The sequence below is a fragment of the Panthera uncia genome, chromosome C2 (genome assembly GCF_023721935.1).
Source record: "Panthera uncia isolate 11264 chromosome C2, Puncia_PCG_1.0, whole genome shotgun sequence".
NCBI classification, from domain to species: Eukaryota; Metazoa; Chordata; class Mammalia; order Carnivora; family Felidae; genus Panthera; species Panthera uncia.
In genome coordinates this window covers 153,742,742-153,759,984 of record NC_064810.1, presented here as the reverse complement: position 1 = coordinate 153,759,984, position 17,243 = coordinate 153,742,742, and the positions used below count along the sequence as shown (strand labels likewise).

Sequence of the window (17,243 nt, the reverse complement as noted above, 5' to 3'; positions counted from 1 at the left end):
ACGTTAAGATCCTTAATACAGATACAGAAAATGTAGTAGATTGTCTACAACCCAAAATATTAAAAACATTAAAATATTTCTTCTTAGCCTACAATCAGGGCTTTGGCGTTAAAGGTTTTAAGAGAAATCCTAAGGCATCAACCAGCCAGATTTAAAAACTATGCAGAACTGACGGTCATGAAAACGCTGGAAGCACATAAAGACCCTCATAAGGAGGTAAGTTACCTGACGATTAAGTTACTATTTTATTCTCAGCACCTCTGATGTGATTGCATGAAACATACAAACATCGCTTGAAGAGTACCCTCAGAGAGTATCAATCATTTCAATCAAACGAACACTTAACCTCGATGTTCCGGGTAACATCTGATGGAATTGCAGTCATATTTTTTCTACTAAGTGAATTCTGGTGATATCATGGACTTTCCCCTAATACAACCAGCTCTGGGAAATAATCCTGATTTCATTTCCTCTGTAATTTGTCTTGTAGTTTTCTACTTAGAATCGCCAGCCTTCTCTTTCCACTTACCGATAAGAATTTGGTTTTTTGAGATAACTAATGAAGACAAGAATCATTATTTTAAAGTGGTAGTGAATCGCCTCTGTTAAAAGTTTATTCAGTAAAATAATGAGGATAGCTTTCCTGGAAGTCCTGTAAATCTGTCTCCTCTGTGTATGCATTTACAGTTGTATAAAAAAACATTTGGTGGGGGTGCTTTTTGAGTTCGTATTTAAGTTCTAGTTCGTTAACACAGAGTTGGATTCGTTTCAGGGGTACAGTACAGTGATTGGTCACTCCCATACAACTCCCCAGGTCCGTCACAAGTGCCCTCCTCAGTCCCCATCACCTGTTTCCCCCGTCCCCCACCCACCTGCCCTCTGCGGACCATCAGTTTGTTCCCTAGAGTTAAGAGTCTGTTTCTTGGTTTGTCTCTCTCTCCTGTCTCCTCTCTTTTTAGTCACAATATTTCTACCAGCTACAGTGGCATCGATGAGATAACCATGAGGATTTTTATTATGTCTCAGACATAACAAAAAAAGGAAATGTCAGGTACAGACTGCAATTCTAAGAGAAGGCACCAGAGCAGTAGCATTAGATATCTCTGTAGAACCAAGACATAAGCAAAAGAAATCAAAAAAGAAAAGTTAGAAAACAGCAGTGAGACAAAGTAGATCAAAGCTAAATGAAAGAGCTGAAACTAAACTTTCAGGAAAAAAACATGATTGTAACCTTTGTTACCTTGGATTGAGCAATGGTTTCTTAGATGTAACACCAAGAGCACAAGTAACCAACAGCAACAGGAACATAAATTGGACTTTATCAAAATTGAAAACTTTCGTGCTTCGGGGCGCCTGGCTGGCTCAGTGGGCAGAACACACAATTTTCGATCTCGGGCTTGTAAATTCAAGCCCCACGTTGGGTGGTGAGATTACTTAAAAGTAAAATATTGTTTTAAAAATAAAATAACGGGGCGCCTGGGTGGGTCAGTCGGTTAAGTGTCCAACTTGAGCTCAGGTCACGATCTCACAGCATGTGAGTTGGGAGTCCCACGTTGGGTTCTGTGCCGACAGTTCAGAGCTGGAGCCTGCTTCGGAACCTGTGTCTCCCTCCCTCTCTTCTCTCCCTCCCCTGCTCATGCTCTGTCTCTCTCTCAAAAATAAGTAAACATTTAAAAATGAATAAAATAAAATAAATACTTTTGTGCTTCAGATGCACCTGGCTGCGACAGTCAGTGAGACTCTTTTAGGGTCATGAGTTCAAGCCCCACATCGGGCATAGAGTTTACTCAAAAAATAAATAAAGCAGTGTCACAAAGAATAATGTTTAAAAAAAAAAAAAACCTTTAGTGCTTCAAAGGACACCATAAAAAAAGTGGAAAATTTAGCCCACAGAATAGAAAATCTTTGCAAATCCTATGTCTGATGAGGTAATATATAAAGAACTCTGACAACTCAACAACGAAAAGAAATAACTGAATTTAAAAATGGGCGAAGGACCTGAATAGACGGTTCACCCAAGAAGATATACAAATGGCCAATAAGCACATGAAAAGATGCTCAATATCGGTACTCATTAGGAAAATACAGCTAAACCCACAATGAGATACCACTTTATATATACACTAGGAAGAACGACAATCGGAAGTGTTGGTGAGATGAGGCCCCCGGGTGGCTCAGTTAGTTAAGCATCCAACTCTTGCTTTCGGCTCAGGTCGTGATCTCAGGGTTCCCGGGTTTGGCCTGAGTTGGGCTCCACACCAACAGTGCAGAGCCTGCTTGGGATTCTCTGTCTCCCCCTCTCTCTCTGCCCCTCCCCTACTCAGGCACACAGGCTCCCTCCCTCCCTCCCTCCCTCCCTCCCTCTCTCCCTCCCTCCCTCCCTCTCTCTCTCAAAATGAATAAATAAAACAAAAGTGTTGGTGAGGACTTTGGGGCACCTGGCTGGTTCAGTGAGTAGAGTAAGCAGCTCTTGATAGGACCATGGGTTCGAGCCCCACCTTGGGTGTAGAGATAGCTTAAAAAAAGAAGTGTTGGTACATATTTGAAGAACTCGAAACCCTCTGGGTTTCAAATGATATGACTGTGAGTCTTGTAGGAGAGTCAGTCATAACTTTTAAATCTGTATGGATTTTTATTCAGATTATTTTTTATTGAGCTATTGTTCAGCAGTAGTGGAACATCCATAGTATCTTGCTGAAGGTTTAAAAAACGACTATTTGTGGTTCAGTTATCCACCCTCTGACCCAAATAAGACCCAGAATCCCTATGTTTACAAAAGGTAAAATCAACATTCTTAAGGTAATACAGCTAAAGTTAGCCCCGGGCCTGCCATTGGATTTGCCGCTGTACCTTTCCTTAGTGCCGCTCACAGCTTGAGACCCTAAGTGAGAAACGAGTAGAGTCCAAAGCAGTAATGTTTGCGTGGTCTCAAGACCATCTTAGAGATTACAGATTCTATGAAGATGGACAGCCGTTTCTTTTCTTCATTGCAAAGTCAGTGTCTGTTCTCCTAGGCCCAGTACGGAAGGAAAGAAAATCACTATGAACAGAATAGCATGTTAACTTGATAACTTACTAATGAGATTTTATTTTATTTTGTACTAATGTGATGAAAAGAACACAAACACTCCTGGAGTTGAGGGTATAGGATAACGAGCAGCGTCTCAGCACGGCTGCTGTAGAGGGTCCATTCGCATTATAGTCTTGGTAAATAGAGCCTTCACTGCCCAGCACAGCAAGACTACAGTAGCACTTAAAAATTGCATTAGCCAGGGTGCCTGGGTGGCTTGTTCGGTTGAGCATCCGACTCTGGACTTGAGCTCTGGTCGTGATCTCACAGTTCATGGGTTCGAGCCCTGTGTTGGGCTCCATCCTTAGAGCACGGATCCTGCTTGAGATTCTCTCTGTCTGTCTGTCTCTCTCTCTCTCTCTCTCTCTCTCCCTCTGTCTCTTCCTCTGTCTCTCCCTCCCTCTCTTCATCCCTCTCCTCCTCCTCCTCCCCTTCCTCCCACGTTTGTGCGCACACACACACACTTGCTCTGTCTCTCAAAAAGAATAAAAGTGAAAATCGCCATTAGCCAACATTAAGAACACAAAAGAAGGAAGAATTCTGGAAGAAATATTCTCCCCGTGTCCATTCTGGCTTCAACAGGTTGTAGTTTGCCACTCCTGTTTTACCTGTACCCTCACTTTGTCGTGTTTATTGTAGTATTTTCAAAGCAAATTGTAGATGTGCTGGGGCTCCTGGGTGGCTCAGTCGGTTAAGCGTCCCGACTTCGGCACAGGTCATGATCTCACGGTTCGTGAGTTCGAGCCCGGTGTTGGGTTCTGGGCAGCTCGGAGCCCGCAGCCCGCTTCGGATTCTCTGTCTCCCTCTCTCTCTGCCCCTCCCCACTCCTTCCCTTTCTCCCCAAAAATAAACAAGCATTTTAAAAAGTTGCTTTTAATTGTAGATATCCTGTCCTGTTGCGTATTTCGTGACTTTGTACTTCCAGGACGCAGCATAACGTTCTTAAATTTATTCCCGGCCCAATTTCCCCTTTGTCTCAGGTGGTGAGATCTGCTGAGGAAGCCGCATCGGTGCTGGCCACTTCTATCAGCCCCGAGCAGTGCATCAAAGTGCTTTGCCCCATCATCCAAACCGCAGATTACCCAATCAACCTGGCTGCAATCAAGATGCAAACGAAAGTGATAGAGCGGGTGTCCAAGGACACCCTTAACCTGCTTTTGCCAGAGATTATGCCAGGCTTGATACAGGTAAGAATCCAAACTTGGAGGCATAAGCTGTACTACGTCGGGGATTCGGTTATTTTAGGCACGCTCTAGGCAGCACGAGCGGCATAACCAAGCCTTCCTGCCGTCCCGGACGTTCAGAGCAGAGACTTTCCATGGCCAGCTTTGCGTGTGTGTGTGTTAAGTACATACGTAACCTAACACTTACCATTGAGCCGCTTTTAAGCGTGAGATTCGTCGGCATTAAATACGTGCATGCTGTTGTGCAGCCCTCACGACTGCCCATGTCCAGGACAGACTTCCTCGTCCCCAATGGAAACTGTGCCCATTAATTAATAATTCCTTGTTCCCGTGCCCTTTAGCCCCCGGTAACTCCTCTTCTGCTCTGGCTCTTCTGCTTGCTAGGTTCTTGACGTAAATGGAATCCCGCAGTATCTGTCCTATTGTGGCCGGCTTGTTTCATTTAGCGTAATGTTTTCGGGGCTTGTGTTACAGCATGTGTTAGAATTTCATTCCTGTCTTATGGCTGAGTAATTTCCACGTATGTGAATCCCACAATTGGTTGATCCACTCGTCTTTTCATGAATATATGGATTGTTTCCTTTTTTAATGATATAAATATTGCAGTGAACTTCTTTCTAATATCTTCTTATACTTCTGTGTATATATCTAGAAGTAGAATTCCTAGGTGTTGCCAAATTTCTCTCCAAAATGGTTACACTGATTTACAGCCATAGATGTAATGTGGTTTTTTTCTATGCACACAAACCCATCCACAGAAACATTTTCATAACGGGATCATATTTTATAGCGTGCTTTTTTGCTTAATCATGAATTGTTAACTCTCCCATCCAGTAAATTATTATTCTGTAATGTAATTTTAATGACGAGAATTACAGAGCGTATACCCCTCCCGAAGAGAATTATTCATTTCTTTGTGCATCTATAATGTTCTCTTTGACTCTGTTCTGAGTCTAATATTGCTCACCGAATTGTGTGGTCCTTGAAGATGGGATCCAAATCCCTTTCTTCGCACAGAATGTACATGGTGTGTGGGTATCATACACACGGTGGCTACCGACTACATGTTCTGTTGGGTGAATGACTTAGGGTAACGGTAGGGGTGGGACAGATGTTGAGCTTAGAACTCAGCCTGGATCATAGGCGGGCCCTGACCGCCAGGCCCAGTGTTACTTCAGTTCAGGTTTTTTTCAGAAGGGAGGCGCTCTTGGGCTCCCTACGGCTGAGTGCTTTAGCAAGGTCCGTCCGGAGACTTCACAGGGCCGGTTGGCAAAGGGACCGCCTTCCAGGCCAAATAAGGTAGGAGCCGATCAGGAAAGCGGACGGTGGAGGGGAGGCGGACGGAGAGGAGGGCGCGTTTCCGCCGGGAGAGCTGGAGGAGTCGCTTCCGTCCTTAAAGCTTCTTGTCCTTGGTGCGCCCGCGATCTCGTGCTGGAGCCACCCCGCCTGTCCATGCTGGAATGGTTCTTTCTCCGGCCCCCCAGGAGTGCTAACGAGGACTCTCCTCCCTAGGGTTACGATAACTCGGAGAGCAGTGTTCGGAAAGCTTGTGTCTTCTGCCTGGTGGCCGTTCACGCGGTAATTGGTGACGAACTAAAACCACATCTCAGTCAGCTCACGGGCAGCAAGGTAAGTGGCGACCTTTGGTCCACGGGTGGTGGCAGTGGTGCCTGTTTCAAAATTTAGGTCTCTGTCGGGTTAAGGGTAAATTCGTATTTGGCTTTGGATAAGTCAGGCCTTGAGTATCCGACTCATTCCTCCTACCGTTTGAGTGTTAACTGTTTCTACTTTCGCATCAGTCGCTGGGGGAAGCCGCCGGTTCGGTGGAGGGTGTGTGGCCGTGAGAGAAACGCCTCCACTCAGCTGACTCCTTTCCAGCTCCCACACCCGATCCTAGCCCCCAAGGACGGTTTAAGAATAAATAGTGGTTGTGTATTCATGGATTACTTCCTGTCTCCCAAAATGGGGAATCCGGGAATATTTCTTAGATTTTCCCCTATGAACTCCAATAATCAAGTATTTACTGTCCTTAAGACTTAAAAGAAAAACCAGGGGCACCTGGCTGGCTGAGTCAGTAGAGCACATGACCTTGATCTCAAGGTTGTGTGTTGAAGCTCCACGTCGGGTGTAGAGATTACTTAAATAAATACACTTTTAAAAAATGTAAGTCTCGGGGCGCCCGGGCGGCTCCGTCGGTTGAGCATCCGACTTCGGCTCAGGTCACGATCTCGTGGCTTGTGAGTTCGAGCCCCACGTCGGGCTCCGTCCGGGTTGACAGCTCAGAGCCTGGAGCCCTTTCCGGATTCTGTGTCTCCCTCTCCCTGCCCCTCCCTGTTCACACTCTGTCTCTGTCTCTCTCAAAAATAAATAAAACATTAAAAAAAATTTTTAATTTAAGTCTTGTTCCCCTCATTTTTTTGATACTGTCAAACATTGAAATTTATTGTACGAGGTGATGATTGTTGGATTGTTGCTTATGAGCTGTTTGCAGGAGACACCCTCATTTTAAGAGTTTCCCAGGACCCTAGTGATCGTCATTACTATCGTCAGATTTAGTTTTAAAATACCGAAACAGTAGAGAAAATGCCTGTAAGGCTCAGGTAAATACCTGCGTGCGTTCTCTGTGGGTGGTAGTTCTTAACTCTCTCTGACTCGCAGACCCGCTTTGAGATTCGGGCATTACTACCACATCCCAAGAAAGGTAAATAAATACAGAAAATTTTACACGTGGTTTCAGGGGATTCAGTGAGTGCCCGAAGCCCCTGGACATCAGACTAAAAACCCGTTGGATCAATGATTTAATGTTACAAAAGCAAACTTGAAACAACACAGTCTTCTTTTTTCTTTCTTCTTTCTTTCTTTTTTTCAAGTAAACTCTGCACCTGGCATGGGACTTGCATTCACCACCCCGACATTAAGAACCCTACGTGCTCTGCCAACTGAGCCAGCCAGGTGCCCCAACACAGTGCTTTTCTTTTCTTTTTTTTTTTTTTTTTTTAATGTTTTTATTTATTTTTGAGACAGAGAGAGACAGAGCATGAACGGGGGAGGGTCAGAGAGAGAGGGAGACACAGAATCTGAAACAGGCTCCAGGCTCTGAGCTGTCAGCCCAGAGCCCGATGCGGGGCTCGAACTCACGGACCACGAGATCATGACCTGAGCCGAAGTCGGACGCTCAACCTACTGAGCCACCCAGGCGCCCCAACACAGTGCTTTTCAAAGAGAAACGATCTCAGGTTTTGTGATAAGCTCAGGTTGTGTCCTGATGACCAAAGATGTCTGTGGAAGAGTTAAAGTTAAGCACTTTGTCAGAATATGAGGCAGCCAGTAATGTTGCATATGAAGACTATAGCCAGGCCGAAAAAATATTTGGAAATGACATCAGACGAAAAAAAGTAGAATACAAAATTGCATATGCATTGATTAACAGTTGATAAAAATAGGGTCTCATCTGGTAAAGACCACAAAATGACACAAATCAAGAACATTCTTGGAGGGCAGTGTTACAGTCGTTGAAGATCTCGGGTCCTGGAACCCAGGGGCCTGGTTTTCTGTCCTGGGCCACTTCTTACCTGCCTCTGTGACTCTAGACAACGACTGGCATGTTTCGTGTCTTGATTTCCTCAGGTCGTTAGCTTACTCTATAGCACATAGTGCTCGAATGTTTGTCCCGACTGTCCTAATGAGACTTCTTTTCTACGTTGAAGCTTCACATGCTAACACTACAGCAGGTTTAGTGTTACAGAAAAGGCACATTGTAAGAGTCACCAGGGGCGCCCGGCTGGCTCAGTCGGTAGACCACGTCACTCTTGATCTCGGGGCCGTGAGTTCAAGCCCCACGTTGGGTGCAGAGGTTACTTAAATAAATGCATAAATAGAGCACTCAGTCATAAACAGATGGAGACTTGAAAAGCTTTTTGGTAATTCTTAACTATCAACAATAACTTGGGCATAATGTAATCTAAAATCTCTATTTACTTTTTTAAGTTTTTATTTTTAAGCAATCTCTACACCCAACGTGGGGCTCGAACTCCCAACCCTGAGATCGAGGGTCCCCATGCCGCACTGACGGAGCCAGGCAGGCGCCCCTAAAGCCTCTCTTCTTAGACTCACGATACGCACAAAACCGGTTTCCGTGAGCATCTTCCTGTAATTTAGAGCAGCCTGCTAAACGCCTTCGCTCTGGTTTCAATCCGCAGATGAAGCTCCTGAATCTGTACATCAAACGTGCACAGACAGGTTCTGGAGGAGCTGACCCCGCTGCTGATGTTTCCGGACAGAGTTAGTGACTCGGACCGAAGCGGGCCAGGCCGCCCCGACCCGGGACGGACAGACCACCCCTCATCAGTGAAAGGAAATACGGACCGAAGCGGGCCAGGCCGCCCCGACCCGGGACGGGCAGACCACCCCTCAGCAGCGAGAGGAAGTACTCAAACGCATCTTTCGGAACTCCCATCTTTTCCCGGCTTTAGTTCTTTGTTTCGTTTTGTATTTTCTGTAACAGAGGGCTCTCCTCAGTCTGCATGTAACTTTTATGATAGTTATTCCAAATTCAAGAAGAAGCAGTATTAACATCAGTGGATCGATACAGAGTAATTTTTAATCGAATTCGTCATTTCACGTTTGTACTTGTCTTCCCATTAACCTTTGCCAGTGTTATGATTGTATACATTGTTTTAAATGCTGGTGAAAGAGGAATGCTTAAAGCTTTAAAAGTTTAACAGTCTAAAACATTTTTTTGCCTCTATTCAAATGCAGAATACTATTTTTATTGCTACTTGGAGTTTCGTTCTGTATCACGTCCTATGCTAGAAATACTGAAATGATGTGAAACGATGCAGGACTGATTTGAACCACGGCTGGACTCTGTCGACGTGACGGTGACACGTGTCGTTAGTCGCAACTTCTTTGGGGTGACCCGTAGCGTAAAGCGACGTCCTCAGAGAGTGCCACAGAATCAGCCAGTTCTGTGATGCCGATTCCGCGTGTTGGCTCTCGATCTTGCCGCCTCACCTAAAACCGTGTCCCCCCTGCGGCCCCTTAAGAAAGCTGCACCAGATCATCTGCCTGTTGTTTTCTAGATGCTTATTAAAATAGAAGGTTTTCTTGCAGGGTTTCTGGTTTGTTTTTCGTTGTTGTGAATGATGCTTTTTTCGTATTTATTAATATCAAATTCACTTATGAATAAACTTGATAATGGAAAGAGAGAAGAAAATCCAGTGCATGTGCGTCTTGACCGTCTTCTGTTTCTCATTAAAAAACAAACTTATTAATCACTGAGACGTGCGAGTCAACCAGCACCTTTTCTTTAAATGGTGGCACCTGGTTTCCTTTGACCGTGAAATTGTCTTACTTGAAAACGTTGATCCTGACGAGAGAGAAGGTGGCACAAGGCTATTATCTCTGTAATGGACTCAAATTCTCTACCTCTTCAGGGCTGATCCTTTTAACTGAGCTGCTGCCTACAGTGTCTTTTGGAAAACTACTTCAAGGGTGATTTTCTGTTACATTTTAACACATTGTTTTAATCACCTTTCGCTACACCTGTTCTTTTCCTGTGCAGCCGACTTGCAAAACTCACCAGTTTGGTGCAAAGCAAATGAGATCACTTGGAACCGGGACACTAATGATTTCTCATCTTGACTTTTTTTTTTTTTTTTTAATCCTAACATGAAGTGAATTTGACTGGAAAGGCAAATAGCAGTTTGCTATTGTTACGGAGTGATCTGTACTTTCTTTGTTTAACTGAAAAACATGTAGAAATGTATGTAAAGAGTTTAAGACAAAAGTACTGGATGGATGGTTTGTCATGGGCTCTTCCCTTTGTTTCTGTTCTAGCAGCAGGAAAATAGTTTCTCTATATCCCCCCCCTTTACCTGTAACAATTTTGTTTTCTACTGTTAATTACATTGTGTATTTATAGTTCTATGCTTACTGTTGTGCATATACTGGCAATAAAACTGTACATAACATTACTTGAAAAAATTAACAGTGTGCATCGGTTGTTTTTCTGTCTCACTGTGTGACAAGTCATTTAGCTCCTAGCTAGGTCTTTAAAAATATTTTGAAGGTCCTGTATCAGTGGTGTTCTCATGAATTTTATAAGTGCATCTGAGGAGAAAAGACTTGTCAGGAGTAGCATCCACAAGATTGTACAGCATGTCTGTGACATCGCTTATCTTTAGGAAGAAAAGGCATTTTAAACACTGAATTCTTCTCAGTGATGTGTTTTGTTCCGTAACCTTCGGTATGTCTTGTAATCGTTTTTAATCTAACAATTTAATTTTGACCTCTGCTTTAAGATACTGCTTTAACTACCGTTGACGACTCAGTAGTGTGACGTAAGCTGAATAATAACTCTGCTTGAAAACTTAGATCAAGGACCTGGCGTCTAAAGGCAGGTGTTCAAATGAATGAAAGAGGATGGTTTAATGTGACTAAGTGAAAGCTAATCTATAAACACATGAAAAAAGTCATATTTAAGTTCTATAATTTCAGGGGCACCCGGCTGGCTTAGTCGATAGAGCAGGCAGCTCTTGATCTTGGGGTCTTAAGTTCGAGCCCCATATTGGGTGTAGAGATTACTTGAAGAAATAACAAAAAAAAAAAAAAAAAATTAAAAAAAAAAAATATATATATATACACATACACACACACACACACACACACACATGAAAAACAAAATTGTATAGTTTCAGTTAATGAGGCTTTAGGAAAGTTATTATTGACTATTCAAATTTGTTCATCCCAGAAATACATTTAGATGTCAACTGTTAAAGAATGGTGGTAAGCTCCTGGTTAAATTTCTTCTTTCTGCTTTTCTCCCTAACCATTATCAGTATCATTTCTTTACTGCACTGCTCAGAACTAATTAAAAGCACATAATTCCAAATTATAAGCCATGTTTGTTTCTTGTGTTTTCAAAATCTGTAATAGGTTTTCAAGTAACATGTGGATTGAACCTGAGGTTTCAAATTTAGAGTCTGTTTACTGCATTCTTTCATATTCTATCTATCTTACATCTATCTAACTTAGCTATCTAACTTTGGGTCAGAATGACTTTTCACCAAATATGTCTCACAATAAAATACTGGAAACGTATCAGGCCAGGTCTGTTTGTAGATTCAAATGTATCATCATTATTAATTTAGAGTAACATTTACAGTCAATAGAAACGAGGATTGGCATAATACATGTGGGCTCTTTTAAACTTTGAGATCTTTGCTTCCTGTGTTGTTTAGGTTTGTTTCATTGCGATCAGTCAAGTACAGTTTTACAGCTATGCAAAAGAAAGAAGCTTTAAAAAGCTCTTAAAAAGTTACCCATCTCTGTAGAGTAGCAATAAATTATATAGATACTTAACAAAAACAACAATAGAACAGACCAATGAAACCAGGAAGTGGTCTTTTTCGATAAACCTCTAGACGAACTTACCAAGAAAAAAGAAAGGACTCAATAAAATTACAAGTGAGAGAAGAGAAATGACACCACAGAAATACAGTGTGAAAAACTACACGCCAACAAATCGGACAACCTACAAGAAATGGTTAGATGCCTAGAAGCATAACCCACCCCAAGTGAAGCAGGAAGAAGTAGAAAAAATTGAACAGACTGAAAACCAGCAAAGAAATTGAATCAGTAATCAAAAAACTCCTAACAAAAGTGCAGGACCAGATGACTTCACAGGTGAATTCTACGAAACATTTCAAGCAGAATTAGTACCTATTTTAAAACTTTCCAAAAAAAAAAAAAAAAAATGGAAAAGGAAGGAAATTTTTCAAAATTAATTCTGTGAGGCCAGCATTACCCTGATACCAAAGCCAGGTGAAGACACCACTAAAAAGAATTACAGCCCAGTATCCCTGCTGAACATAGATGCAAAAATTCTCAACAAAATACTAGGAAACTGAATTCAATACATTTAAAAAAAAAAAAAATCAGTCACCACGGGGAGCACCTGGCTGGCTCCGCGGGGCATGTGACTTTTGATCTCAGGTAATGAATTCAAGCCCCAGGTTGGACATGCAGCCTACTTTTAAAAAGCAATCGTGGGGCGCCTGGGGGGCTCAGTAGGTTAAGCCGCTGACTTCCGCTCAGGTCATGATCTCGCGTGATCTCGCCTGAGTTCGGCCCCGCGTCGGGCTCTGTGCTGACCGCTCAGAGCCTGGAGCCTGTTTCCGATTCTGTGTCTCCCTCTCTCTCTGTCCCTCCCCTGTTCATGCTCTGTCTCTCTCTGTCTCAAAAATAAATAAATGTTGGGGCGCCTGGGTGGCTCAGTCGGTTAAGCGGCCGACTTCGGCTCAGGTCACGATCTCGCGGTCCGTGAGTTGAGCCCCGCGTCGGGCTCTGTGCTGTCGGCTCAGAGCCTGGCGCCTGTTTCGGATTCTGTGTCCCCCTCTCTCTCTGCCCCTCCCCTGCTCGTGCTCTGTCTCTCTCTCTCTCAAAAATAAACATTAAAAACAAAAAAAAAAAAAGGCTTTGCTTCAATTGCCCGGCGGTTTATGGGCTCCTCCTTGGATGCTTTCCAGCTGGCAGCTATTTTTTTCAGTACACGTCCTCCTAGGAAATCTAGGAGCAGATTCGTTAACTGCGGTCCTGGAAATTCCAGGAGTACATCCGAGGTCACCGGGCTTCTGGTCACGAAAGGTGTGCGGCATCGCAGTGACACGGCCTTTGGCCCCCACGAGCCTCGCTTGAGGCCTAAGTGCCACACAAAGAGTGTGACTGCGTTGTCTTGGAAAAGCCCTTGCTCAGCGAGGGCTCGGATGCCCGGGGCGGGAAGGCGGAGAGTGTCCTGGGCCCTAAGAGCGTCGCTCTGGGGAAGCAGGCAAAAGCCTTTCCCGCCTCTCGCCGCAGGGAAAGGAGAAATAAGGCAAGTGTAGCACCTGAGATGGTGACAAGGGCTAAGCGGGCGAGAGGTCGGGGAAGGGGGGCTGTAAGAGGGGAGGGTGGGCTCCCCGCTCACGAGGACTGGCCAGGGCAGCCCTCCCTGAGAAGGAGGCCGAGCAGACAGGTGCGGGTCTGGGGGTGGGGGGGAGAGGAAGGGCTCCCCCACACCCCCAACTTGTCTGTGCCCCAGATCCGGGGCCCGCGGCTCTTGCGCGCCATGCGGCCAAGGGGCCCCGCAGGTGTTACCGACTTGAGGATGTTGCGGCGGGGGGCGGGCCGGGACCACCCAGGTGGGCCCGAGGTCATCAGTGTCCTTGTCCGGGAAGGAGGGAGGCGGGAGGGGCAGAGCGGGAGCAGACGTCGTCCGAGCCGGGCGAGCGCCCCCTCGGGGCCGGCCAAGGGCGAAGGGACGGGTCCCCGCGCCCAGGACCTCGCCGGGGAAGGCCGCCCGCCCACACCTCGACTGCGGCCCGCTGAAGTCGCGGCGGGGCTTCGGCCCTCCCGAAGTGGCGACGCGACACGTCCTGCCGGTTTTCGTCCGCCCGGGGGTCGGTCGCGGCGCGCTGGACACGGAGCCCGGCCGCGCACGTTGCCCCCCCCCCCCCCCCCGGCGACCGTCCCCCGCCCGGATCGCGGTGGCCTCCGCCAACAGCCGTTCAGTCCGCATCTACGCTCCAGCGCGACGCAGGCGGGCCGCGGCTCTCCTCTTACGGACACGGTGGGCCCCACGGTCCCCCACGGGGCACTTGGCATCTGACTCGAAGATAAAGAGCGAGCAGGGACGATCACAAGGCCGACTTTGAGTGGCTGGGCCTGGAAGAGGCCAGCGACCCTCCTACCTGTGTTCTGCACGGCCGGCAGGCTCAGCTGTCGCGAGGGAGCCTGGGAACTGGACCGCATTCGCGGGCCCGCCGAAAGAACATTGCTTTGGCAAAATAACCGCTCTCCCACAGTCCGCCTTTCTGGCCTCCACATGTCTGTGCACACCTCTGTCCCCCCTCCGCCCCGGAACAGCGACTCTTTGGGTAACGGATATAGCCTACTCAGTCCACACCCCACCCCAAGTCCAAATGTCCAGTGACGTGACATCCTCTCCATCGGGTCTGGCTGTTAAAGGAAATCAGAGTAAGTCACCCCCGACACAGAGAATGCAAAGACTCTCCTGAGAGTTTTGAAACGGCCAAGCCTTAGAGTAACTTATGTGAAGGGAAGCTGGATGTACATTATATGGGAACTCTCTGTACTCCCCTCGATTTTTCTGTAAAGAAACCGGTCTAAAAGAAATGAGCCTCTTAAAAAACAGATAGGGGAGGCGGGGGTGGGTTTCGGGGCGCCTGGGTGGCTCAGTCAGTTGAGTATCTGACTTCCACTCAGGTCATAATCTCACGGTTCATGAGTTCGAGCCCTGCATCAGGCTCCACGCTGACAACACAGAGCCTGTTGGGATCCTCATTCTCTCTGTCTCTCCCTCTCTCTCCCTCCCTCCCCCACTTGTGTTTTCTCTCTCAAAACAAATGTAAAAAAAAAACAAAAACAAAACCGATGGGAGGTGGGGGAACTGCTCTAAAGAGACTCAAGAAACTGAAAAAGAAATGTAGCTGTGGTCCTTGGTTGAACCCAGATTCGAAAAAAGCTATAATAAACAATGCAGGGACAGATGGAGAGGCTGGGAAATGAATGGACTATTAGATACTATTATTGAATTTCTTGGATGTAATAATGATATTAGAATCATGATAGAGCATTTCTGTCCTCGCAGAGCGCATTTTGAAGAATTTAGGCCTGAGCTACCTTGAAAGCTACCACTTAGCTTCACGTGATTAAACACCTAAGTAGGGAGAGAAATGAATAAAATGTTAACAATAATAAAATATGTGACTAAAGAATATATAGTTGGTTGTTTTTCTGTTCCTTTAGCTTTTCTGTAGGTTAAAAAATTTAAATACAGAGTTGGAGAAAATAAATAAGGAAGATTATTAGGTGTTTTGGAAAAGCAGAATTTGACATTCAGTGCACCTAGGAGAAAAAAACTTCGCCTGTTCTGTTTCCCTCACTTGGGCCACTTGGAAGCATCTTCGGATCATCCCAGGGTCAGAGTTCCCCAGGGTCAGAGTCTTCTGGGTCATCACTGAGTAAAATATCTAAGAAACTCCCAAATGGCTCAGCGTGTTGACAAAATGACTATAAGCTGGAGACTGTCCGCATTCGCACAGGTCAAGGAACAGGTCATCCTTGTCGGATTTTACGACATGGTCAACACCGTCACGAACGGTGACAGCAAGGGCACTGTTCTTGGGTCTCCTGCTTAGCCGGGACATGGTAGGCAGCTAATTCCCGTTGATGAGATGGTCAGAGGCTAAAAGCTCTTCAGAGATTACACGCCACAGCAGGCACTTTCCGCGGCGCGTACTCTGAGCTCGGCCGATGTATTAACTTATTTCATCCGTGCACAACAACTCCATGAGGGAGATCTACTGTTAGCTCCATTTTGCAGATGAGGAAACTGAGGTAATGAGAGGTTATACAAATAGCCCTAGAGCGCACACTAATAATTGTCAGAACTGGAATTTGAATGCAGGCAATCTAGCTACCGAGGCTGACTCCTATCTTATATTCCAAAGCATACCTGGCCCATATTTGGGGTTGAGTGGTCTGCATGATTTTCATACTATTTCTGACACCGTTCCAGTTCTCAAAATCTGATTGCAAGGCACCCCCCACCCCTGCCCCCCAGGGCCAGTAAGGTAACATTCTCATTTTATTTTATGTATGTATGTATGTATTTTAATGTTTATTTTATTTTTGAGAGAGAGAGAGAGAGAGGAGGAGGGCCAGAGAGAGGGGGACACAGAATCGGAAGCAGGCTCCAGGCCCTGAGCTGTCGGCACAGAGCCCGACGTGGGCCTCGAACTCACCAACCGTGAGATCATGACTTGAGCTGAAGTCGACGCTCAACCGATTGAGCCCCCACAGGCGCCCCGGTAACATTCTCATTTTAAAGACAAAGGGACTTGTGTCGAATCCCACCTAATGGCATCGTTACCCACCAGTCTCGGGATGAGTATATTTGTGAACGGCTCCAGGAACCAACTTTGCTGGTTTTGAATCCACTCGACTGGAAGCTTTTCAGCCGTCTTGCTACCTGCCCGGCTGGATGTGCTGTTTACCAGCATGGCCACAATCTCCTAACCCCTGTCCCATTTCTCTCAAAGAGAGAACCTGAAAAGTGTGTGTTTCATAACGGCGAAGCATTTCAAGAACCACCCGACCCGCAGCATGGTTTCTCCCGGTCAACATCTACGGCTGCACGATTTCCGCGGTTTCGCGTGTCCTTTCACCAAGAGGTGGGGTCTGTTTGCTCCATCCCTCGGATCCGGGCCGGAGCTTGCTCGGGTCGAGGGGTTTCAGCAGAAGCGATGGCGGGTCTCTCGGAACCCCTCCCACCGCGAGGGGGACGAGGCGGGGCTGGTCGGCCGGAGAGCGGGGGCCGCGGAGGGCGACTCGAGTCAGCCCCACTGTCCCGGCCCACCCCCAGACGTGGGGGAAAGCCGGCCCCGGTCGGCCCAGCCGCAGCGGGTTGCGGAGGCTCGAGCGAGCCTCGCTGGGCTCGGAGGCGCTGCTCGGCTGAGCCGCGCGAAACCTCCGACGCACAGCAGCGCGAGCCAAGGGGACGCTCGCTGCTTGAAGTCGTTACATTTCGAGCCCGGCGCACGTTCGTTCTGGTCCGGCTGCCTGGATACGTGGCCCCGGCTTCCCCCCCCGCGACCGCGGCGTGTCTCGGAGGCGCCCCTGCTCCCGTCCCGTCTTAGTGTCTTCAGGCCGTCGAAGAAACCACGGCGGACCGGGTGACTTGCAGACCTCACGGTTCTGGAGGCCGAAGGGCTGCGATCGGGGTGCCCGCGGGGTCGGGGAGGGTCCTCTTCCGGGGCGCAGACTTCTCAGGGGATCCCACGCGGCAGAGGGGAGCGGGAGAGCTCGTGGCTCTCGGAAAGAGCCCGATCCGGTTCCGGAGGGCAAAGCCCCGCCCAGAGGCCCCACGTGCTCATCCTAGCCCCGGGGGGGGGGGCGGGGGGATCTCAACGTGCGGAGTTTGAAGGGAC

General features: G+C 46.9%; 1 protein-coding gene across 5 annotated transcripts in view; it reads left to right on the top strand.

The window, feature by feature from the left end:
* The window catches only part of CLASP2 (cytoplasmic linker associated protein 2), a 180,103-nt gene extending 169,860 nt beyond the window's left edge, over positions 1 to 10,243 (top strand). For all 5 annotated transcript variants that reach the window (XM_049629088.1, XM_049629086.1, XM_049629087.1 and 2 more), the window contains 4 exons: positions 88 to 216; positions 4,051 to 4,257; positions 5,767 to 5,883; positions 8,454 to 10,243. In XM_049629088.1, the coding sequence (XP_049485045.1) occupies positions 88 to 216; positions 4,051 to 4,257; positions 5,767 to 5,883; positions 8,454 to 8,540 (540 nt within the window). In that variant the 3' untranslated portion in view covers positions 8,541 to 10,243. The remainder of the gene's footprint in view (positions 1 to 87; positions 217 to 4,050; positions 4,258 to 5,766; positions 5,884 to 8,453) is intronic.
* Positions 10,244 to 17,243: the final 7,000 nt, after the last annotated feature.